Below are 24,949 nucleotides of genomic sequence, written 5' to 3'. Positions count from 1 at the left end.
GTCAGTGAGTTCGATTTTATTTATTTGTTTATATTTTATTTGTCTTTACTGGTAACAGCTCACTGCCATGGTTAAAGTTTGACAGGCTAGAGTGACTTGACCAATCCACCAGGTGGAGACAAACTTGGTGGAGCACTCGGGGAATTGATTTCTGTTCCAAAGAACAAACGCAAACAAAATGTTTTAATAATCATAATAAATATGAGGGGGAAAAAATGCCGACAGTGAAAAATAAGATGAGCTCCTTCATCCTGCACAGGGGGTGAAACGTTGAGTGTACTGGTCTCTGTGCAGCAGCGCCCCCTCCTGCTTAAACAGTTTATGAAACAAAGGTCTGTATTACACAATGCAGCTCAGAGTTATCAGCCACGGCTTCAGAGCTTTCTGCAGTTTGGTGTTTAAAACAGCTGCAGTTGGTTGTGGACAAAAACCTTTATTTATGATTCAGATTACACGGACTCTATGTGAGCCACATGTTAATGTAGCTGCATGGCTTAAGGAAAAAAAGGAGTTTAGGTGAAGTGTTTGTACGAGGAGCTGCTCAGCTTTAAATCTAAAAAAAACTGCAGTCACGTTGTCTCCCAAAGCTTCATTTATTTCAATAATTTTACAAAGGAAACGCATCGCATGTTGAAATATCCTAGATTTGTCTTTCTGGGTTTTATTCCTGCACCCGTTTCCTCCCCAAAATCAGGTTCGGCCTTTTATCTGGACTGGAGTCTGTTCTGGTCCAACAGAGTCCTGCCTGAAACCAGTTTGTTTTTGTGTCTGTGCCGCTGGTCGTCAGGCAACAAACTGACACAAGAGGAAAAACAGCAAAAATCCCCCAAAGGAAAGGAGATGGGGAGATGCCTAATGAGGCACCATTAGAGACCTTAGAGGGGAGACAGGTGGAAGAGAGCTGCTCAGGTGTGTCACTGATCAGAGAAGAACACACCCGAGCAGCAGCAGTCGGCTCCGTCTGCCTGAACTGGACTGAAACTGGACCTGGGCCAACAGCTCCTGTATTCTTCTTCTTCTTCGTGGACTTTGATGGCCGGACTGATCCTGAGCTGCTGAGACATCACGGGTCAGTACCTTTCAGACTGCTGCTTTTAAACTGGATCAGTGCTAGGGCCCTGTACCCAGCTCATTTACAGTTGTTTAGGGAAAAATATGAATTTAGTTTATCTCAGAGCAATCAGTTTATTATAAGAGTGAAAACTCTCTATTTACATTTTTAAGATTTAGTTTTCCATTGAAACGCATTTCCATTTTTCCTCCATGGTTTGGTTTTGTTGTTGCTTGTTATATATCTACGTGAGTGTGAGTGTGACAGAGAGACCTGATAGGCATGAACCAGGCTGTGAAGTCCAGAAAGTATTTGTGAAGAAGGGTAAAAGCACGAATACACAAATCCTTTGCTGTGTGTTATCTGCCATGTAGGATGTTTCCAGGAGGAAAAAACAAATCCAGTGTAAGAAACTTTACGTTGTTTGGCTCCGTGTCCCCACACATACGACTGCAAAGAGTTTAAATCTGGTTTGTGTTAAACAACTTCTACAATTTAAACTCAGCATTTCAGTTAAAAAAAATAAACTACTTGTAGCATCTAAAGTAAAAGTACTCAGATCCATCATACCCATTCGTCAAATGCTCTCCACAGTAACACTTTCATTTACTGATATCAGATTTCTATTTTTAAAAAACTCCAATACTGAAAACCAAGATGTAGAGTAGCATAGATCTACTTTTTTAGTACAAGTGTACTTAAGTAAAGCACTTGAGCAGCAGCAAAATACATGCAGGCCAATACACACCAACAACATTTTTCCTGTTAGGAATGAAGTAAGGTAGCTAACACTGAAGAAACTGCTCGAGTTTCCTACACTACGAGTTTCATTTGCACCCGGCTTCACTTTTAATGGAGCCATCCAACTATCTTACCGCTCGGCATCAGCTAGGGGGCGTGCACCTGGACCAAATCATGAAATAAGGAGGGGTGAGGCGGGGCCAGTAGCTGGATTTATTCCTTCTTGCCAAAAAGAAAATGAAACTAATGTTAGTAAACAAATGTTATTTCTGTCAAAGATCCTTAAAGTCGTCATGACTTTTCTCCCCCTTACGCCGGCCCTGCTACGATGTGCCAGGTTTAGGGATGGGTATTGATAAGATTTTCACGATTCCGATTCCATTTTCGATTCTGTTTAACGATTCGATTCTTTATCGATTCTTTTTAAAAAAGGAGAACACTAAGGTCGATTGGCTTAGAACTTTGTTTTATATCTTCTCTTTGAACAAGATAGAAATTTAGGAGTAACATGGCCTTACAAACCCAACAGTGAGATCTTAAGAGATCCACAGCCTACGGCTCTTCAATGGGGTGTCACAAGGTCCCCAGGAAAAAACAATTGTAAATGTAAAATAATAAAATAAATATTCTTCTGTAGCAATAACAAAGTATAACATAAATTATTCTGTAGCAATTACACAAGAATATCCAGTAATGTCCCTGCCTACAATTAAACACATTCACTTACCGAAAATCGGGGGCATCTGCTGTGGCACATGGGTGCAAGCCTTTGACCACAAACTTAGTCACTGCTCGGTGACATTTGTCTATCCTGGCCTGAAAGGAGACGCTAACGGTAGACTGCAGCGAGAACTGCCAGCCAGACTCTGTCTCTCTCATCATGGTCACCTAAATGCAGCGCACAGTAATGGCAGGTTTTGTAATAAGGCAAATCGCGCTAACATAATATGCACTGTTAGTTGATTATTTACCTGCCATATTAACGGGAGAGGACGTGCAAACGTTACCGCTGCTGCTGGGTTGAGATTCACGAGTCCGGAGTGGAATTAAAAACACGACATTCATTTAAGGTCATCGCGTGTTTTGTGAGCAAATGCTTTTGCATATTCGTAGTGTTTCCTCCTTTAAATGAAATGTCTACTTTGCAAGTATTGCAAGTTGCCCTGTTGTCATCCGTTCTTGTAAAGTATAACCAATCTTTTGAGCGTATGAGCCGCTTAGGCGCCCTGTCAGGTAAATGACGCTCCGCAACGTGGTGATGTCATTCGGGGTGACTGGAATCGATAAGGGAATCATTTGCAAAAATGGCAAACAATTCCAAGGAATTGAAAGAGTGAAAACCGGTTCTCAACAAGAACCGGGTTTCGATACCCATCCCTAGCCAGGTTGTCAGCCAACAGCCAAAAACATGAGTGAAAAAGCAGGCAAAGAAGAACTTCCTTAAAGCCTGAAAAACGACTGCTCAAGAGCACTTTAAAAGTCACAAGGAAGTCGAGCTCCTTGGAAGTATAAAAAAAAAAAAACAGAGGTGGCTCAAGAATTTTACACACATTAAAAAAAAAACATAGATGCGCTGTGTGGTGGGTCTTGGTCAGGTTCTTACTGGTTTCTATGGTTCCAGTTGAGATGGGCTGTCTGGGCGGCAAAACGGATGAAGAACGACTGGATGAAAAGGCAAAGAGAGAAGCAAATAAGAAGATCGAGAAGCAGCTGCAGAGGGAACGACAGACGTACAAAGCTACACACAGACTCTTACTGTTGGGTGAGATGCCGCCGTCTCTTTCACAGTTTATTTTTGTTTTAGCAATTTCAGAATTGACTTTAAAAAGTGGTTCCAAATGTGGGGCACAATAGGGCCATATTAGGCTTTCAGAATCTGTCACAGTAGCACCATCATGTGGCCAGACTTTGTGTCCTCTGACAAAGCTTAAATAATATTTTGAACTTTAGCCAAACTCACAACATTTAGTTACCCAACAATAAATTATGACAATACCTGATATCTCTAATCAGACTTTAGCTCTTGAGCTCGTCACCCATGAAAGCTATGAGCCTGCACACGTTTACACCAGTAGGTGATATAACAAGAAAAAAACAACCACTCATTTTATCTACTAAAAACCTGGCTCAGCTTTCTGAATGTTATGTGTTATGAAGACCATGTTGACTGTAAGGATAGCATCTGTCCATCCATCTCTCTGTCTGTAGGTGCAGGAGAATCGGGTAAAAGCACCATTGTCAAACAGATGAGGATTCTTCATGTGGACGGCTTTAATGCTGAGTGAGTTTATTAAAGCCATTAGCACATAACAATCATACATGCATGCATACATCACAGTGTATTAAACTACACTCTCTGGAGAAACATACTCGGCTGTCCAGATCACATAACCAGTAGGTGTTGGCTCATGAAAACCTACGCCATGAAGCTTCTGGCTCAGTCTTTGTGCTGATGTCAATGCCAGGCTAGGTTGAAACTCTGCTGTTATTGAGTCAGCAGTGTGCCTGTGACTTTTAGGCACTCTGCGCCTCATGTGCAGTAGACACTGCACCCTTTTCTAGCTGAGAATCAGAGGTTGGACTTCTCATTCCCGCTGCTTTACCAAAGCACCCTGTGCTAAAAGAATCACATAATCCACAAAGTGCAGAGAGGTGATCAAAGCAGATCCCTCCATCACTTGGTTACGCCATGAAGTTCTATCCATTAAGGTTATGAACAGATTGACAAACGGCAAGTCTGGCAGAGCCCACCAAGAATGAATAGGACATAGGACATGGCTAGTAAGGTAAACAAATGGTACAGGGACTGGATAATCCACAGTTAACCCTACACTACTGATGCACCCTCAGCAGGACACAGGACACCCTGTGGAATGTGGTCAAATGCTGTTTCCACACTACAAAGCACATGAAGGTTGGCTGTGAAAACTTTCATGCATCCTTAAATATAGTTATGCTTCTGCTAAACCAACACAGTGCACTGCTACCTCCAGTCCAAAAAACAAACAGAAAACACAGCTATGTTTATTACTGGTGGTGCTAACATCACAGTGGTCGGGACTTATCTGTGTGAGTGTTGGAGTTCAAGTGTACACCTGAGTATCTAAAAGAAAAGTTTGAAACTGCACAAAGCAGATCCACTTGCTTTAAAGCATCAGCTGAATGCAGTGTGGTTGGTTAAATGCACAACCCTGGCCAGTAGGCATGATGTAGGTCTTAGACAGAACCTTGGTTTTCTCCAAACATGCACATTATGAACAAATATCTCGACTTTGGTATTGTATAAAAGTGTAAGTGTTATGGTTTAATCAGATGCAGCTTTGCAAACTGTCCATACTTGTTCAGTCTTTGGGGTGAATTTGCTGGGATGTCCACTCCTAGGAAAATTGTCAACTGTCTTCCGCTTGTGAAAAATCCTTAAAAATGTTTATGAATGGCCTCGGTAGCTGCTGGAGTCACTATATTTAATCTCTCATTAATGTCAAAGTGTTTTGGGTTTTTTTTAATCAATATTTCTAATAAAGACATCATTGCGGGTGAAGATGCCCAGGTGTGTCTCTGTTTGGGACTTGAGTTGGAATAAAGTTTTATCTTGTGGAGTGTAGCTTTAATGAGAAGAAGCTGAGGACTAAACAAACTGCAGCTGAACATGTTCAGACTCTCGAGGCATCAGGATGTTTTACCTGAGCCAGTTCTCATGTTGGTCTTTCAGGGAGAAGCAGCAAAAGGTTCAGGACATCAGGAAGAACGTGAAGGATGCCATCGTGGTGGGTGACATGACAGCAAACACAGAGAACCTCAGTAATTGGTTCAAACATTTGAAAAACAATGTCCAGGTGGAGGTGAATCACAGGTGGTGACGGACAGCTGGAGCAAATCTGTGTGTGTGTGTGTGTGTGTGTGTGTGTGTGTTTCAGACAATTGTGTCAGCTATGACTATTCTGGCTCCGCCCATTCCCCTGGGTAACCCTGGTAACCAGTTCAGAGCGGACTACATCAAGAGCATCGGTCCTCTGTCTGACTTTGAATACACCGAGGTAACACACACACACACACACACACACACACACACGTGCGGGTTTGCTATCCTCGTGGGGACATCCCATTGACATAATGCTTTCCCTAGCCGCTTACCCTAACCCTAACCATCAAAAATGAATGCCTGACCCTTACCCTAAACCTAACCATAACCTAATTGTAACCCTGACACTAAAACCACATTTTGAGTGTGAAAATTGCTTTCAACCCCGTGGGGACCCAAGTCCAGGTCCCCACGGTGCAGAAAGTCCCCACCAGTATAGTAAATGTCAGGTTGTGGTCCCCACCAGGATAGTAGAAACCCGTACACACACACACACACACACACACACACACACACACACACACACACACACACACACACACACACACACACACACACACACACACACACACACACACACGGCTGCTTACCTGTAAAGCTGGCGCAGAGAGCAGAAACAGGCAAGTTTCTTTCAGTCCTGCAGGAAATCAGACACATCACATGACGGTCGGAGGTCGTGTGAACGTTTGACTGGCTGGAAGAAAGAAGTCGTTAAAGGTGTTAATTTTTTGTTTTAAAGGTTGACGCTGGTGGATTTGAAGTGGGTGACATCACTGGGGTGTGTTTGTTGGGTGAAGTTGTCAAGTCAAGTTCTTCACCACTCTGTGTAAAGATCAGTTTGTGTTTAAGTTTCCAGCCATCACAGAAATATAAATAATCACTGAAAGCGATGATGTTAATCCAACATGTCCGTATTGCCACCTCATGACCAATGGTCAACACTTCCTGCAGGGACAGGTGAGACCAAGGTATGACACACATACAGGCAGTTCGGCTGAAGCTGTCTGCAGTTGTCAGCAGCTAAGAGAAGACTTACCTGATAACAGGTGAGCTGCCCCTTTAAAGCAGCACCAGGAGACCTGCTTTAAATCTTGTTTGTTTTAATGATGTTAATGACATGATGTAACGGCCTCACCTCAGCTGCGCACACACACATACCTCAGGGAGTCACCTGAGGCCTCATTATCCGAACAGTGGAGTCTCGGAGGACTCAGAGACTCAAAACAAATGTCTTCCTGCGTTGCTTCACTCTTTTTCTGCTGCTGATTGGTTGGCTGGATGCACACGCTTCACGGCACAGTCACTGCTGTCCAGTCAGCCGACATCGCCCTGCCAACGTGTCAGCCGCCCTGAAATGATTAAACTTTGGAAATCACAGTTCCTCGTCAGTAGATTAGGTGTGGACGCTGCTGTAATATCCAACAACATAAGCTCTGTACATCCAGCCTTCAGTCAGCACCACATGATTTTTAAATGATAAAATCAACCACCTGTGAGTTCATATATGGACATGTTTAACAACATCTGCCCACTGACATACCAGTGTGGCCAGAGGGTTACAGAGCTGTGACGTTCTACTGCACCGACAGGAAGCCTAGGTTTGAACGGCAAACACACAAAAATGAATGAAACTGCCTTTGTGTCCCAAACTGGATCAAGGTTTCAGTGTGACGGAATCACTTTAGTGCTGCAGCAGTGAGTTCTTGTTAAACCAGGAAAGACTGTCCACTTTACTGTCTGTGTCTGTAGCAGGAAGTGCTGCACTGAAACAGCTGTTAGCTGTGATGTTGGTGTTAGTAAAGCACATTATATATGAGGAGTGTGGAGGAGGAGAGCCTGTTTGAGTCACGAGACCGACCAGCTGGAATCCGGCACTCCAGCTTTTCCCCGCAACACCGGGTGTATCAGCTTGGCAAAGCAGATTATCAGCGATCAGTGCTACTTTATGCTATAAATGAGTCTCTCTTAGCCAACACAACCAAACAGTTTACAGCATCACAGATTATTACACAGCACAAACATGTTTCCTACTGAAACACAATCATGCTAACATCCATCAGCATGTCCACAGGAAAAACAAATCTCCATGTTACAGTCTCCATCACATTTTCCTCACCTCTGATATGAAGTCATCCAGTCAGTCAGATGATGTAAAGAAAAAACATCTCCAAAAAGTGTCCATCTCTTCCTTGTTGTCTACGCCCTTTTTTGTCTGCAGATATGCTGATGGGATTCCCAATCATGCTTCAACAAGAAACTTTAAAGCTAAACTTTTGATCTTTCAGGAGTTCTTTGAGCATGCTCAGAAGCTGTGGGAGGACGACGGTGTGAAGGCGTGCTTTGAGCGTGCCAATGAATATCAGCTGATTGACTGCGCTCAGTAGTAAGACACTCACATTCACATGTTCCAGTCTTTGTGAGGACCTTCATTACACCCAGGGCACTGGCACAGATACAGCTTCTGACCCTCACTCTTGTTAAATGGTAAATGGACTGATTCTTATATAGCGCTTTTCTACTCTCCCGGAGTACTCAAAGCGCTCTATACAACATGCCTCATTCACCCATTCATACAAGCACTTCTAAACTCAAGTGCAACGTAAACTACATTCACACACATTCATACTCCGATGAATGCATCGGAGGGCAACTCGGGGTTAGTATCTTGCCCAAGGATATTTGGCCTGAAGACTGGGGAAGCCAAGGATCGAACCACCAACCTTCCGATCAGTAGCTGATCGGCTCTACCACCTGAGCCACAGCCACCCCATTTATGCTTTTGAACATTTTGGTTCAAAAGCATAAATGTGGAGACTGAGACCAGAGCTTCAAGAAGCATGGGTTTGACTTTAAATTACAAAAGAACTTAGCTGTATCATTCGGTAACCCAAAGAGTCTCAGACATCCCATTGGCAGGTGTAGTCAGTTCACAATCAAACATAGGCCACACCTGAATGCTACTGCGCTGCCACTGCAAAGAGAACAGAGGCTGCAGAGGGATGTAGCACTCTGTCCTCATAAAGACATACAAATCAGCACACACTCTGAAATCTCAGTGGACCAGTCACAATACTCCTGTACAGCTCCTCCTCCTCCTCCTCCTCATCATCATCATCATCATCATCATCATCATCATCATCATCATCATCATCATCATCATCTCCTGTGTTTCAGCTTCCTGGATCGGCTGGACTCAGTCCGGAGGCCCGATTACTCACCCACCGATCAGGTAATGAACCAGCCAATCAGACAGCAGGACCCAGCATGACTCACCTATTGCTGACTCGCTGTTCTCGTCCTGCAGGACCTGCTGCGCTGCAGAGTTCTGACTTCCGGGATTTTTGAAACCAGGTTTCAGGTGGACAAAGTCAACTTCCAGTGAGTGGAACGACCTGCAGAACAGTCTCGGACAGGAAATTACTTCCTGTTCCTAAAGAAAACCATAAACCCCATCAGAAAACCTGTAGGTCACTGATGAATAACTGTTGACCAGTGTTGGGGAGTAATGGAATACATGTACCGGCGTTACGTATTAAAATACAAAATATGAGTAACTGTATTCAGTTACAGTTACCGCTTAAAAAGGTGGTATTCAGAATACAGTTACTTTGTTGAAATTAATGGATTACACGGCGGTCTTTTCTTGTTTCATATGTTAGGCTGTCCCCTCTCTATAGAGTAATTCCACGCCGGTGGAAACCCAAACAAAACGCGCATTACGAGGCTCTAATGCCTGTGTCTGTCTCGTGCCCCATGTCATCCCTACTTGCTGCCACATAATGATGTGAAGAAATATTTTTCAATTCAATTCAATTTTATTTACACAGCGCCAAATCACAACAACAGTCGCCTCAAGGTGCTTTATATTGTAAGGTAGACCCTACAATAACACATACAGAGAAAAAACCAACAATCATATGATCCCCTATGAGCAAGCACTTTGGCGACAGTGGGAAGGAAAAACTCCCTTTTAACAGGAAGAAACCTCCGGCAAAACCAGGCTCAGGGAGGGGCGGGGCCATCTGCTGCGACCGGTTGGGGTGAGAGAAGGAAGACAGGATGAAGACATGCTGTGGAAGAGAGACAGAGATTAATAACAAGTATGAGTCAGTGCAGAGAGGTCTATTAACACATAGTGAGTGAGAAAGGTGACTGAAAAGGAAAAACTCAATGCATCATGGGAATCCCCGGCAGCCTACGTCTATTGCAGCATAACTAAGGGAGGATTCAGGGTCACCTGGTCCAGCCCTAACTACTATATATGGTTGAGCAAAAAGGAAAGTTTGAAGCCTAATCTTAAATTTTTTTAAAAAATTATTCTTCAAAAAAATTTTTTAATATGAAGGCAATAGGCAGAGTGTTCCAGGTTCGACTCGACTGCTCATCACCTTGACAATAATCGACTGTTAAGACTCGACTGTACACCGTGTTCGTGTTTTCCTCCGAAACAATAAGTTCAGTTGGAGCAGCCTTTCAATGCTTCTCTCTGTCTCTCACTAGCAAAGTTGACCCAGACAACAAAGTAAAGCTAGTTTTCAGCTACGAGCCCGACACGAAGCCGACGTATTAACCAGAGGTCCCTTTAATACGGTTCGGAGCCGTGGACCTGTTTTATATACGCGTGGAATAGTTTTCTATATGAGATCGCTGCAAAAAGTGCAGCGTTACCTAATGTCCACCCTACTGTTACTCATTTTATAATAAGATTTAAACATCTAGTTGGTATTGGTATGGCGAGTATCCTTCAGAAATAGTAATAAATCACACAGCAATAGTACATTGATGTAGTTGTAAAAAGCTTGATAATATATTAAGTAATCCAAAGTATTCAAAATACGTTACTCTCATTGAGTAACGTAGCAGAATAAGTTACAAACTACATTTTGGGGCATGTATTCTGTAATCTGTAGTGGAATACATTTTAAAAGTAACCTTCCCAACACTGCTGCTGACCGACAGCTCTAACCGTGTTTGTGTGTGTCAGTATGTTTGATGTAGGAGGACAGCGGGACGAACGCAGAAAGTGGATTCAGTGCTTCAACGGTGAGAAAAAACAGATTCTTTATCGATCGAGCCTGAAAGCAGCAGGGAGTTTGATGTGTGTGTGCACCTGCGTCCAGATGTGACCGCCATCATCTTTGTGGCAGCGAGCAGCAGCTACAACATGGTGATCCGCGAGGACAACTCCACCAATCGGCTGCGAGAATCTCTGGACCTCTTCAGATCTATCTGGACCAACAGGTTCTCTGACTGACTGAAGCTGCTCTAATTACTCTCTGATTGGCTGCCTTTAACCCTCCCTATCAACTGATTGCTTGTAGTTGACTGTCCTGTTCTCTGATTGGCCGTAGGTTCCTGAAGACGATTTCAGTGATTCTCTTCCTGAACAAACAGGATGTTCTTGCTGAGAAGATTCTGGCTGGAAAGTCGAAGCTGGAGGATTATTTCCCAGAATATAACAACTACCAGCTTCCTGCTGATGGTAAATATCCAAAGAGTGTGGAAAGTTAATGTCCTCTATTTGTCTCAAAGGTTTGCACTGAATTTCAAACTTGCTGCTCCTTCCTCCTAGAATAAGCTGCAGAATGTGCAGGAAACTTAAGATTTGACTGAATTTAAGGCCATTTTAAATGAGTTGAATGCAGTTAATTCAGGATGCAAATGGTTTTCCTGAATATTATTACCTTTGTTTCTGGCCTTGGATCATTGCTTTAACTAAGGTACTGAATGCTTATTGTGACTGAAGTCTCTACATTTTGTGATTTTTTTTTTTTTTTTTTTTTTTTTTTTTTTAAATTTATTTTTTCCCCCCCGTCTTTGCGTGATTGACTGCTGTATGACTTGTATGTATATATGTAGCTTACGCCTGTAATGCTGTCATTCTTGGTTGGGACTTTTAATCTCGAGACTTTTATTTTTTCCTGGTTGAATGAACACAAATGGAAATCTGTCCCACCAACACGTGAGTGCACCTCGGTCACGTGAACGCACCTCTTGACCATGCACACTTGTTTCAGCGGTTCCAGACAATGATGAAGACCCCAAAGTGATGAGGGCCAAGTTCTTCATCAGAGATGAGTTTCTGGTAAAATCGCTTCCCGTCTTGACATCATGCTATCACATGATGGCGTGTTCAGACTAACATGCGACTCCCGTTTCAGAGGATCAGTACGGCGAGCGGTGACGGCAAACATTACTGCTACCCTCACTTCACCTGTGCTGTTGACACCGAGAACATCCGCCGTGTCTTCAACGACTGCCGTGACATCATCCAGCGGATGCACCTGCGGCAGTACGAACTGCTCTGATTGACTGCTGGGCGCTGCCTGGCTCCGCCCACTCTGAAGAAGCCAATAAGTAATCGATGCAGATAGCCAATCAATGCTTATAGCGTATATGATATTTATTAGTGATTATTGATTAGGACAGACTCTTATTAGCTGTGTGTTCCATGTGCTTTATGTCCTGCAGGGCATTATGGTCAGAATTTTAGCCATGGCAGCAATGTGTCATGTGGGAGGAGGTGGAGTCTGGAAATCCATTTTTACATGTTTTTTGTGTTATCTTTACCATGATTGGCTGATCCATTTGAATAATTAAACGCCTTTGTTTACCTGTGAACTCGGGGTCAAAGGTCAGTCTTTATTCTGAAGCTGCTCAAATGTTTTTATTTGTTATTCAGAGAGTTAAGTGTTTAACTTGTGTGTCCTGGCTCCGCCACGGTAACCTATAGACTCACGATTCATGTCCACAACAGATGGAATATCATGTGAAATCAAGCGACTCAGTCTTCAAAACTGATTTCCAAATTAAAATTCAGGGATTTTTCTACCACCCTTAAAAAACCTGTTTACATTTTAAGAGCTTCACGTTGTTGATTTCATGCTAAAAAATCCCTGGAGTGCCGCGGCTATGGCTGCAGCCTATCCGCAGTTCAGGATACAAGCATTTCACTACATGTTTACTATATGTTGTACTGTGTATGTGACAAATAAAATTTGTATCTGTGTCTGATAAAAGGCTGGAAATAGAACGATAGTGGCGTTCACGAGAATGGAACATCAAAGATAAAAAATGTTTGACGTTTACAACCTGTCTGTGTTTTTCCAACACTGGCTTTCACCTCCAGTCTTTGATGTTAGAGGGCGCTCTCCTGCGCGCCTGGCTGAGGCCCACAGATGGGCTGCACTGCCCCCATTTGGCAACATAGTACTTCATGCAGTGGAGCAAACAGTAAACGCAACATCGCTCTGTGCAGCACGAGCCGTTTAGAGACTCTGCTGTGGTCATGTGACCGCACTGCTTCAAACGCACGCGCACACGCACACACATTCTGGGGGACTTTAAACGGGCGCGTTCGGAGGCCTGTCCACAACAACTGCACTGCGCATGCGCGTCTCCCACAGGGGTTTGGCGCGCTGCCTGCGTGCCTCCGCAGAGTGAGCGTGCTGGCGCAAAGCTCGTCACCGTCACAACAACAACAACAGGAGGACAAAGTGTCGCGACCCCCCGCCGGAGCCGACCCCCTCCCCCGAAGGACGCCCCCGGTCTCGTGTCACGGTAAGACCCGCTCCCGGACCCGCGCGCCCCTGGTCCCGCCGCGGCCGCCGTTTGGGATGCTGCGCGCTCTCGAGCCGTTCATGGCCGCTCGAGCTCCGTGTGGCCGAGGCCGCGGCGCCGTGGCTGCTCGCGTGCCTGCGTGTCGGTCCCGGGGACGGCGGAGCGGAGGCCCGCGAGCCGGTGAGCGCGCGGGTTAGCGAGAAACTCCATCTTGTCTCCGTTCTGCCCGCCATTTCACGCGCACCGACCGGGGCCCGCTCACGCAACGGTACCGGACAGAGGGCGGAAGTACCGGTGATCCGACTAACGGCGACGCGACATTCCCCGATCCTCACCGAACGCCGTTCAGACCGGAACTGGCCGGCTCCCCGGTTGGACCGCCGGTCGGGGCCCGGTACCGGGACAGGCTATCACCGGGCCGGGCTGTACCGGACCGCTCCGATCAACGATCGATATTAAGGGCTACATGCTAACAGCTAGCCTGCTCTCGTCTCCTCAGCTCGACTCGCAGCGTGCACGCGTTCCATGCGCGTCTCCGCGGTATAAGAGCTACATGTACTGTGCGCGCGTGTACGTGAGTCTGGTATTACAGCAGCACGTGACAGCTGGATCAACGACAGCATTGATGATTATCAGCGTATTGATCTGCTGATCGAACATTGATCACGTGGTGTCTGTTAAGATGATTGGCTGCAGTTCTACTCAGACTTCCTGGATTACAGCAGGTTGAAATAAAGCTGTTGAAAAGTGTTTCACCTTTGACCTCAGCCTTAGCACCTCCTATGTCCTAGCCTTGTTTGCTTTCCTCAGAGCGAGTGTGGAATCGTCCCGAGCTAAACCTCCGTCCTCAGACTGTTCGTCGGTAGACCAGAATCAGATATCAGAATACTTTATTAATCCCTGGAGAAGTTATTTTGGTTACAGTGCTCCAGTACAAACAGTAACAAAGACAGACAATACAAGAAGTAAGAAATAGGACAATATATACAATATACACATATATATATATATATATATATATATATATATATATATATATATATACACATATATATACATGTCACTTATTGATAAATATCTGAATAAGAAAGAAGAGCATGTGCAAAAAGGGTGTAGCTATTGCTGTAAACTGTAAATATGTCAGCAGGTTATGGATGAAATGGAAAATGCAGTTATGATGAACACATGATCTGCTTCACGTCGGTTATTACGTCGATGTTTCCATGAAAGATTAGGACTGTGGACAGCTTCAGGATGCTTCAGTGTCTCCTCTGCTTAAGGACGCACTGAAGCTCATTTCCTTAGTATGTGGGACAGCTCTGATTATGGCCGCCACACAGATACTTCCAGGTGATGTCTTTCAGTGAAGAGCTTTCACTAGCAAAATGGACTCTGTTTAGTGAGGTGACAGGAAGTGACATCATGAACGTCATCATCAAAGATGAATCATCATCACGCTGATGGTGCGATCTCAAACATTGACTGTTTTTAAGAATCCAAACAATCTGAAGGGAAATCTTTAAAACTGCATCGTGAGTCGGAGGAGGTCTGTGAACATGTGACACATGGCTCACATGACCTGTCAGAGGAGCAGGTGAGCCTGACAGTAAAAGCCTGGTCACATGTTTGCAGTGAAAGGCTTTTAATTTGAAATAATACAGGAAGTTTATGTATAAGGGTTGGAGCAGGTCAGGTCTGCTGATTGGAAGGTCGGCGGTCCGATCTCTGGCTGCTGCAGTCTGCGTGCCCTTGTTTCTCCAGTGGAGTGTGAATGAGTGTGATTGGGTGAAAGAGGCACGTTGTATATAGCGCTCAAAGAGACGTGCTACATAAGAACCAGTCCATTTACCACAAACAGCATGATGCAGTTAAACAGACCGAACAGTAACAGGTGACCAGAGCTCACCATAGTAACCTGTACATAGCAGTACGGGTTGCTATGGTAACAGACACCATCCAGCTGTGTACTGCAACTCCATTTACACAGTTGTAATGTCAGAGCTGATGTCATCTGTGTTCAGTGTCATGTGACGTATCATGTGATCATCTGTGACATCATGTGAACAGCTACAGATGTCATAAGATTAATTGTGAAATTAAAGTTGTTCCTGATTAGTGTTGTTAGCTAACCATCAACACCTGGTTTATGCTGGAGCTGGGGCATCGCCTCGTTCATAGCTAAAGGTAGAAATGGTGTCCTGGAGTTCCTCTGACATAGAACGCTGATCATTGATGGTTGGAGAAGGGATAGATCAGAGACACGAGGAGAACCTCACATGACTGTAATGTAAAAACAGGTGTTGATGATGTCACACATTTTGATTGGTCAGGTGGTTTCAGTCCTGGGGGATAATACTAGCTGTAAGTATCATTACCACCTGACCAGACCAGGGTGCTTTGAACCTGATTACGTGACCTGTACCTGTTCTCAGATGGCGGAAACGGTGAAGTACGTGGATGACGAACATAAGAGCATCTTCTTGAAGCTGCTGAACGAGCAGCGGCTGGAGGGTGAGCACTGCGACATCGCCGTGGTCGTCGAAGACGTCAAGTTCCGTGCTCACCGCTGCGTCCTCGCCGCCTGCTCCAACTACTTTAAAAAGCTCTTCAAAAAACACGAGGTACCTCAAAAATACATCTATGTACTTCATGAGTACTTCGAACACAAAGTATTGTACAGATTTTTTCAGTTTTATTAGTATAGTGCCAACAACAGTTGCCTCAGGCAATTTAGATTGTAAGTTAAAGAGTACAATAATACAATAAATACAATTTACCTAGTGAAGGCCGACACCGAGGTCCCCGTCAGCAACATTTTATTAACATTTAAATCTACAACCCATTTCATTTCATTATTTCATTTTAGAAGATCAGCTGTTTCAAGCTTCTCTCCTCTCGTCTCCCATCTCACTAAAAAAGGGGAAAGACTGTCATCACACCAAACGCCACCAGCTGTGTTCTCACCTGCCTCCCCAGCACCGCCCCATTGAGCTCACTGCACCACTTCTCCCCTATAGCCGAGCCAGGGACCACACCTCTGCCACATTACCCTGTTTCTTGTCCACGTGGCTGAGGGTGATGTGTAGAAAATGGGCGATGGTGTCCTCTGTTGGGTCGGTAGGCGAACTGCAGTGGATCTGTGGTGTTTGGGATGGAGGAGGAGATGATGTTCTTCAACAGTCTTTCGAACACCTTCATAACCACTGAAGTCAGTGCAACTGACTTAGGCAGCTCAACAGGCTTAGGCAGCTCTCTCTGCCTAAGCCTGTTCACATTTTTATAATATTATAGTTTTAGTTTTCGTTGTAAAATCAGTTGCTCTGCTAGCAGTACAGCTGTGCATGTTTCTGAACATGCTCACTGAAGTCAGTTGCACTGACTTCAGTGGCAAATAACTCGTAAGCTGAAGAGGAAATGGCGTGTCACAAATTTAGAAGATCATCATTTAGCCTGGAGAAATATTTTGTTGCTTTATAAGAAAGCCCTCCGCAAAGCCAGAACATCTTACTATTCATCACTGATTGAAGAATATAAGAACAAACCTAGGTTTCTCTTCAGCACTGTAGCCAGGCTGACAAACAGTCAGAGCTCTGTTGAGCTAACCATTCCTTTAACGTTAACTAGTAATGACTTCATGAACTTCTTCACGAATAAAATTTTAATCATTAGAGAAAAAATTACCAATAATCATCCCACAGATGTAATATCGTCTACAGCTACTTTTAGTACCATTGATGTTAAGTTGGACTCTTTTTCTCCAATTGATCTTTCTGAGTTAACTTCAATAATTACTTCCTCCAAACCATCAACGTGTCTTTTAGACCCCATTCCTACAAAACTGCTCAAAGTTGTCCTGCCACTAACTAATGCTTAAATCTTAAATATGATCAACCTATGTACCACAGGCCTTCAAGCTGGCTGTAGTTAAACCTTTACATAAAAACCATCCCTAGACCCAGCTGTCTTAGGTAATTATAGGCCAATCTCCAACCTTCCTTTCATATCCTTGAAAGATTAGTTGTCAAACAGCTAGCAGATCATCTGCAGAGGAATGGCTTATTTGAAGAGTTTCAGTCAGGTTTCAGAGCTCATCACAGCACAGAAACAGCTTTAGTGAAGGTTATAAATGATCTTCTTATGGCCTCTGACAGTGGACTCATCTCTGTGCTTGTCCTGCTAGACCTCAGTGCAGCGTTCGATACTGTCGACCATAATATCCTATTAGAGCGATTAGAGCACGCTGTAGGTATTACAGGTACTGCGCTGCAGTGGTTTGTATCATATCTGTCTGTCCATCCATTCATCCATCCACCCATCCACATCCGCTTTATCCGAGGCAGGGTCACGGGGGCAGCAGCCTAAGCTGAGAAGCCCAGACCTCCCTCTCCCCAACCACCTCCTCTAGCTTATCCGGGGGAACACCAAGGTGTTCCCAGGCCAGCCGAGAGATATAATCTCTCCAGCGTGTCCTGGATCTGCCCCAGGGCCTCCTCCCGGTGGGACATGCCCGGAACACCTCACCCTGGACGCGCCCAGGAGGCATCCTTGTCAGATGCCCGAACCACCTCAACTGGCTCCTTTCGATGTGGAGGAGCAGCGGGTCTACTCTGAGCCCCTCCCGGATGGCCGAACTTCTCACCGTATCTCTAAGGGAGAGGCCAGCCACCCTTCAGAGGAAGCTCATTTCTGCCGCTTGTATCCGCGATCTCGTTCTTTCGGTCACTACCCACAGCTCGTGGCCATAGGTGAGGGTAGAGACGTAGATCGACCGGTAAATTGAGAGCTTCGCTTTTACACTCAGCTCCCTCTTCACCACGACGGACCGGTGCAGCGTCCGCATCACTGCAGCAGCAGCACCAATCCGTCTGTCGATCTCCGGCTCCCTTCTCCCATCACTCGCGAACAAGACCCCGAGATACTTGAACTCCTCCACTTGGGGCAGGAACTCATCCCCGACCCGGAGTGGGCACTCCACCCTTTTCCGGCTGAGAACCATGGCCTCAGATTTGGAGGTGCTGATCCTCATTCCCGCTGCTTCACACTCGGCTGCGAACCGATCCAGTGCGAGCTGGAGGCCTTCACCTGATGAAGCCAACAGAACCACATCATCCGCAAAAAGCAGAGATGAGATTCTGAGGCCACCGAAGTGAAGGCCCTCCGCCACTTGGCTGCGCCTAGATATCCTGTCCATAAAAATTATGAACAGAACCGGTGGCAAAGGGCAGCCCTGGCGGAGCCCATCACCCACCGGGAACGAGTCCGACTTATTGCCGGCAATGCGAACCAAACTCTTGCAACGGTTGTATAGGGATCGAATAGCCCGTAGCAATGGGCCAGACACCCCATACTCCTGCAACACCTCCCACAGGACACCCCAAGGGACACGGTCGAATGCGTTCTCCAAGTCCACAAAACACATGTAGACTGGTTGGGCAAACTCCCATGCACCCTCAAGTATCCTTGAGAGGATAAAGAGCTGGTCCAGTGTTCCGCGACCAGGACGAACACCGCATTGTTCCTCCTGTATCCGAGGTTCGACTAGCGGACGAACTCTCCTTTCCAGCTCCCTGGCATAGACTTTCCCAGGGAGGCTGAGGAGTGTGATCCCCCTGTAGTTGGAACACACCCTCCGGTCTCCCTTCTTAAAGATGGGGACCACCACCCCGGTCTGCCAGTCCAGGGGTACTGCCCCTGATCTCCACGCAACATTGTAGAGGCGTGTCAACCAGGACAGCCCTACAACGTCCAGAGCCTTCAGGAACTTGGGGCGGACCTCATCAACACCAGGGGCTCTGCCACCAAGGAGTTGTTTAACTGCCTCAGTGACCTCGCCCCCGGACATTGGCGGTTCATTCCCCTCATCCCCAGACTCTGCTTCCTCCTCGGAAGACGTGTCAGTGGGATTAAGGAGGTCCTCGAAGTATTCCTTCCACCGCCTGACAATTTTCTGAGTCGACGTCAGCAGCGCTCCGCCAGCACTATACACAGTGCAGGTAGAGCACCGCTTTCCCCTCCTGAGACGCCTGACGGTTTGCCAGAATCTCTTCGAGCCAATCCAAAAGTCTTTTTCCATGGCCTCTCCGAACTCCTCCCACACCCGAGTTTTTGCTTCAGCCACTGCCCGAGCCGCATTCCGCTTGGCCTGTCGATACCTGTCGGCTGCCTCCGGAGTCCCACAGGCTAACCAAGCCCGATAGGACTCCTTCTTCAGCCTGGTGGCTCCCTTCACCTCTGGTGTCCACCATTTGGTTCGGGGATTACCACCACGGCAGGCACCAACCACCTTGCGGCCGCAGCTCAATGCAGCAGCTTCGGCGATGGAGACGCTGAACATGGTCCATTCGGACTCAATGTCCCCAGTCTCCCTCGGAATGCTGTTGAAGCTCTGCCGGAGGTGTGCGTTGAAGATCTCGCGGACTGGGGCCTCTGCTAGACGTTCCCAGCACACCCTCACTACGCGTTTAGGTGCACCAGGTCTGTCCAGCGTCCTCCCCCGCCACCTGATCCAACTCACCACCAGGTGGTGATCAGTTGACAGCTCGGCCCCTCTCTGTACCCGAGTGTCCAGAACATATGGTCGCAGGTCTGGTGATACGATTACAAAATCGATCATCGACCTGCAGCCTAGAGCGTCCTGGTGCCACGTGCACTTATGGACACTCTTATGTTCAAACAAGGTGTTTGTTATGGCCAAACTGTGATTTGTACAGAAGTCCAATAACAAAACACCGCTTGGATTCAGATCAGGGAGGCCGTTCCTCCCAATCACGCCCCTCCAGGTCTCGCTGTCGTTACCCACGTGAGCATTGAATTCTCCCAGCAGGACAACAGAGTCTCCAGGTGGGTCACCTTCCAGCACCCCCCCCCTCCCCCCAGGGACTCTAAGAAGGCTGGGTACTCTGAACTGCCACTCGGCGCATAAGCGCAGATGACAGTCGGGACCCGTTCCCCGACCCTGAGGCGCAGGGAACAAACCCTCTCATCCACCGGGAAAAACCCCAACGTACCGGCAGCAAGCCGAGGGGACATTAGAATACCCACCCCAGCCCGCTGCCTCTCACCAGGGGCAACTCCAGACTGAGACAGAGCCCAAGCTTTGCGTAGAGGTGAGCCCGACTATATCTAGCCAGTACCTCTCAACCTCACGCTCTAACTCAGGCTCCTTCCCCACCAGAGAGGTGACATTCCATGTCCCTATTGCCAGTCTTGGCAGCCGGGGATCAGTCCGCCAGGGCCTCCGCTCCTGGCCGCCGCCCAGCACACAATGCACCCGACCCCTATGGCGCCTCCTGTGGGTGGTGGGCCTGCGGGAGGATGGGCCCATGTCTCCTCTTCGGGCTGTGCCCGGCCGGGGCCCATGGACTAAGGCCCGGCCACCAGACGCTCGCCCTCGGGCACCCTCCCCGGGCCTGGCTACAGGGCGGGGCCCCGGTAACCCTATCCCGGGCAAGGTAAACTGTTCCCTCGATGTTCTCTTCATAAGGGTCTTCTGAATATGCTCAGACAAAGAGCATATCTGTCTAATATACTCCAATTTGTGCATGTAAATGGAGAGTCCTCTTCACAGCTTAACAGCTGTGTGGTGTGTCCCAATTCAGGGTATAATGGTTACACACACAAACACACACATGTATGTGTATGTGTATAAAACTAGTTCATGCATTTATTACTTGTAGGTTGGACTACTGTAATTCATTGTTATCAGGATGTCCTAAAACTCTCAAACTCAACCGGTCATGGCAGACCGCTGCTTCTCCGTGAGCCTGATTTTTCCAATCAAAAAGGAGTTTTCCCTTCCCAGTCTTACCCAGTGCTTGCTCAACAGGGCTCCTGTGATTGTTGGGGTTTATTTATTGTAATATTGTACCATACAATATAAAACTCCTGGAACTCAATCTTCTGATTTGGTCTTATATGAATAAAATGGAATTGAGTTGAATTTAATTGAATCTAGCAAAGTAACCTCCTAACGTGAAAGGAGAGGGTGAGTCGACGCAGCCAAAGTCCGCCGATCTGCTAACGTGGTGACTGCAGTTCACTTCATGGCCTCCAGGGGTTCCCGAGGGTGTTTTGGTGAGATGTCTCACCTGTACCTGTGTGTCTTCTCAGGTGGACAACTCATCAGTGATTGAGATTGACTTCATCCGCTCTGACATCTTTGAGGAAGTCTTGAACTACATGTACACGGCGAAGATCTCTGTGAAGAAGAAGGATGTCAACCTGATGATGTCATCAGGCCAGATCCTCGGCATCCGCTTCCTTGACAAACTCTGCTCTCAGGTAACACACACAGGTCAAGCGTGCAGACAGGTAACACACACAGGCGACACACAGACAGGTAACCCACATACAAGTGAAGCGTGTACACAGGTAACGCACATGCAGATAGCATACAAATGCATGTAACGTACAAGCTGGTGACACGCACAGGTAACAGGTGTTGGTGGGTGTGTCCTCAGAAGCGAGATGTGTCGTCGGAGGACAAGGAGAAGTTTCCCTATGACATCGTAAAGATGGCGCTGCCGCCTGAGGCTCAGCTCGCGGCCGACTCAGAGGTACGAATATACCCATTGTTTACCAGTTAACTGTCAGAGCCTGCACTTTGTAATCTGATTACTGTCATGTGTAGGTGCTCGGTGAGCACGATGACACGTCTGCCACAGATGACCTTGTGGAGCCCTCGGCCAATCCAGAGCTGGATAAGTCTCCCAGTGCAGCGCTGCATGTGCAAGAGGCGATCCTAAAGGAACTGACCAATGAGGATGTGCACAAGGTACGCATACTTACACCTGAGTATTCCTTTATCCACAACGACTGTCACTGATACGTCGTCCATCCAGGTAACCTGCTACGATCAGGATGTGGTGACGGAGATGGAGGCGGAGCCTAAAGAGCTTGTTGCGGAGCATCACGCCACACAGACGCTGACCTTCGCGGACAGCATTGGGGAAGTGAAGGACGAGCAGCCGCCAGGCTGGTCGACGGCGACTGCTGACATGAAGTTCGAATACCTGCTGTACGGACACCGCGAGCAGCTCGCCTGCCAGGTGTGTGGGAAGACTTTCTTGGATGAGAGCAGACTCAGGTAGGTACACACCTCAATGATGAAAATTGATCTTAAAGCCACAGGTGAAGGACACATCTGTCTGTCTCTGCTCAGGAAGCACGAGAAGCTTCACTCGGCTGAGCGTCCATTCGCTTGTGAGATTTGCACCAAAGCTTTCACCACCCACGCTCACCTGAAAGGTAACCACACCCACATACGCTTGCCTGCTTCTTTCTTCTATGCTCCCCGAGGCCACCCTAACCCTCACCTGTCTGTTCAGAACACCTGAAGATCCACGCAGGTTTCAAACCCTACAGGTGTGACGTGTGCGGGAAATCTTTCATTCGCGCTCCGGACCTGAAGAAACATGAACGAGTTCACAGCAACGAGCGGCCCTTCGCCTGCCAGATGTGCGAAAAGGTGAACTCACCCTGTCCTCTCACCTTTGCGCCCCATCTTTCCTGTCACCATTGTAACCAGTCTGACTCTCACCTGTCTGCCTGCAGGCTTTTAAACACAAGTCTCACCTGAAGGATCACGAGAGGAGACACAGAGGGGAGAAACCGTTCGTCTGTCCGTCCTGCACCAAGGCCTTCGCCAAGGTACTGCACTCAGAATGTAGAGTACTACACAGTATATATACAGTACTGCACTAAGTATATAGAGTACTACACAGTATATGTACAGTACTGCACTCAGTATATACAGTACTTCACACAGTATATATACAGTACATATCATATTGTATATACAGTACTGCACTCAGTATATACAGTACTACACAGTATATATACAGTACTGCATGAGCCGAGTTACGCCGTGTCGCAAGTTTTGTGAGGTGCTTTTTTGATATTTAATGGATCGGATTACATTTTTTATTTCTCGCCGATATCCGATCCAGTAATTTAGGTCAGTATCAGACCGATACGTAATATCGGATTGGTCCATCTCTAATACAGAGCATATACAGTACTGCACACTGTGTATATATACAGTACTACACATAGTATATACAGTACTGCACTAAGTATGTGTAATATTATGCACAGTATCACATACTGTAGTATTACACAGTGTTCGTAGTACTGGTACGTTTGTGTTGTGGTGCGTTCACTGTCCTTCTGTCATTTCAGGCGTCAGATCTGAAGCGTCATGAGAACAACATGCACAGTGAGAGGAAGCAGCTGAATCCTTTGCAGAGTGACACTGAGACACTGCAGGCTGCTGCCATGGCTGCTGAGGAGCAACATCTGGACTCCATCAGCTGCTCCTAACATCTGGACAGCCCTTTAACCTTTTCTGCTTTCACACAAACTTTGAACGGACTTTGGCTCTGTTTGGTAGGAGCCTTTTTTCCTGCGTCGAGTTGATGCACATGAACCAAGTGTAAGATAAACTGAGCGGTCATGTGACTCAAATGTTGTCATGTGACCTCCCTCTGGCTACATGTGTGATTTGTAACCTGGCGTGTTTGTCTTTTCAGTTTGAAGCATACATTTATAAACTGTGTAAATTATAAACACTTCTGCTCAGTTTCATGAGCAATGAGAGAGAGAACAGTTTAAATAAAGATTCAACCTTATCGACATGTTCTCCTAAGGTTCTTAGCCCAAAACGATTCCACCCAGGAGGCACCAGGAGGCAGTTTCTTCGTCATTGATCACATGAACAATTTAAAACAACACAGCAACGAGATGCAAGATTTCAAGTTATGAAAATGATTCGTTAAACATGTTTGTGGGTTTTACAGTAAAAAATATAATTTGTTTTTGACTTGGATTTTAAATTTTTTGTCTGAATTTAGATCAATTGGGCTAATATAGTATATCAAAATGAAAAAATAACTCCAATTTCAGATATTTGCGGCTGCGCTGAAAATAATGATACCAAACAAGTCAAGATAAACAGTTTTTAAAGGTGAAATATAGAGGTAAAATCAAAAGTAGTCAAAAATGACCAATTATACCCTGGACCCCAGAGGGTTAAACTCACAGATTGACTGCCACTTCCTGTTGAATGGTTTCTGCATGAGCTCAACATCAAGGCTGAGTGAATAGTGATGTTTTATGCAGTATTGCAGTCTTTAGAATTAGTTTTTCCTTCAGTACAAATCTGCTGGGATAATTGATGATGGAGAAATGCTTTCAGCTGCTACAGACATCAGTAAATTTGACCTTAGATAGTCTTTGTAAAGAAGGAGACTGTTCTTGTTTATATGACCACCATAAAACAATGGGGTCAGAACACCTAGCAAAGTCAGATGTGTGCTTCTGCAAATAGTTTCAACATGACAGACATCCGGGGTGGCACTGTTAGGGGGGACGAAGGTAAGGGCTTTTCTCTTTTCTTTTCCTAAGACCTTGGATAGTCTCCTACCCACTTTTCCTTGATGTCGATGATACAGGAACAGGAGACGGGAGAACTTTTCCAGCTTTGTCTCTTTGTCAAGGGCATGTCTGTCTCCCGTTAACATTGGCTGTATCCTGGTATGCTCAGTGCTTTGCTCATGCACATTCTGGACAAACCTATGGTCTGACGGTAAACGGATGAGAAAGCACTGCTGCTGGTCTGCTTTCACTGTTCTGAGATCAGCTAGCAAGAAAACAAATGTCAGTGATTAATAAAAAACGAGTTTTGTCATGTGGCCGACGTGTGTGATGTAAAGATGGGGCACGAATAAGTTTTTAAT

At 46.2% G+C, this 24,949-nt stretch overlaps 2 protein-coding genes across 13 annotated transcripts; both read left to right on the top strand.

The window, feature by feature from the left end:
- Positions 1-814: 814 nt before the first annotated feature.
- LOC100709658 (guanine nucleotide-binding protein G(olf) subunit alpha) lies at positions 815-12,766 on the top strand. Of its 6 annotated transcripts, none has more exons than XM_003459426.5 (13): positions 815-1,069; positions 3,414-3,554; positions 4,001-4,073; positions 5,505-5,559; positions 5,710-5,829; positions 7,940-8,037; positions 8,829-8,883; positions 8,959-9,032; positions 10,639-10,697; positions 10,775-10,895; positions 11,006-11,136; positions 11,672-11,739; positions 11,816-12,766. In XM_003459426.5, the coding sequence occupies exons 2-13, from the start codon at positions 3,419-3,421 to the stop codon at positions 11,960-11,962; spliced, it is 1,137 nt and encodes a 378-aa protein (XP_003459474.1). In that variant the 5' UTR covers positions 815-1,069; positions 3,414-3,418; the 3' UTR covers positions 11,963-12,766. The 6 variants fall into 6 exon arrangements, with proteins under 6 accessions (XP_003459474.1, XP_025765924.1, XP_025765923.1 ...); XM_025910139.1 differs by lacking the exon at positions 815-1,069 and having other exon boundaries at positions 2,904-3,554; positions 11,816-12,011; positions 12,126-12,766; XM_025910138.1 differs by lacking the exon at positions 815-1,069 and having other exon boundaries at positions 2,904-3,554.
- Positions 12,767-12,919: 153 nt separating this feature from the next.
- LOC100710197 (zinc finger and BTB domain-containing protein 14) lies at positions 12,920-23,842 on the top strand. Of its 7 annotated transcripts, none has more exons than XM_003459428.5 (10): positions 12,920-13,214; positions 15,647-15,835; positions 21,324-21,494; positions 21,674-21,769; positions 21,844-21,987; positions 22,055-22,299; positions 22,375-22,460; positions 22,541-22,680; positions 22,767-22,862; positions 23,394-23,842. In XM_003459428.5, the coding sequence occupies exons 2-10, from the start codon at positions 15,647-15,649 to the stop codon at positions 23,532-23,534; spliced, it is 1,308 nt and encodes a 435-aa protein (XP_003459476.1). In that variant the 5' UTR covers positions 12,920-13,214; the 3' UTR covers positions 23,535-23,842. The 7 variants fall into 7 exon arrangements, 6 of the variants coding, with proteins under 6 accessions (XP_003459476.1, XP_005465054.1, XP_005465058.1 ...); XM_005464997.4 differs by lacking the exon at positions 12,920-13,214 and adding an exon at positions 13,242-13,939; XM_005465001.4 differs by lacking the exon at positions 12,920-13,214 and adding an exon at positions 13,245-13,394.
- Positions 23,843-24,949: the final 1,107 nt, after the last annotated feature.

The sequence above is a fragment of the Oreochromis niloticus genome, linkage group LG9 (assembly GCF_001858045.2).
Source record: "Oreochromis niloticus isolate F11D_XX linkage group LG9, O_niloticus_UMD_NMBU, whole genome shotgun sequence".
Lineage (NCBI taxonomy): Eukaryota > Metazoa > Chordata > Actinopteri > Cichliformes > Cichlidae > Oreochromis > Oreochromis niloticus.
This window is presented reverse-complemented; position numbering and strand designations above follow the sequence as displayed.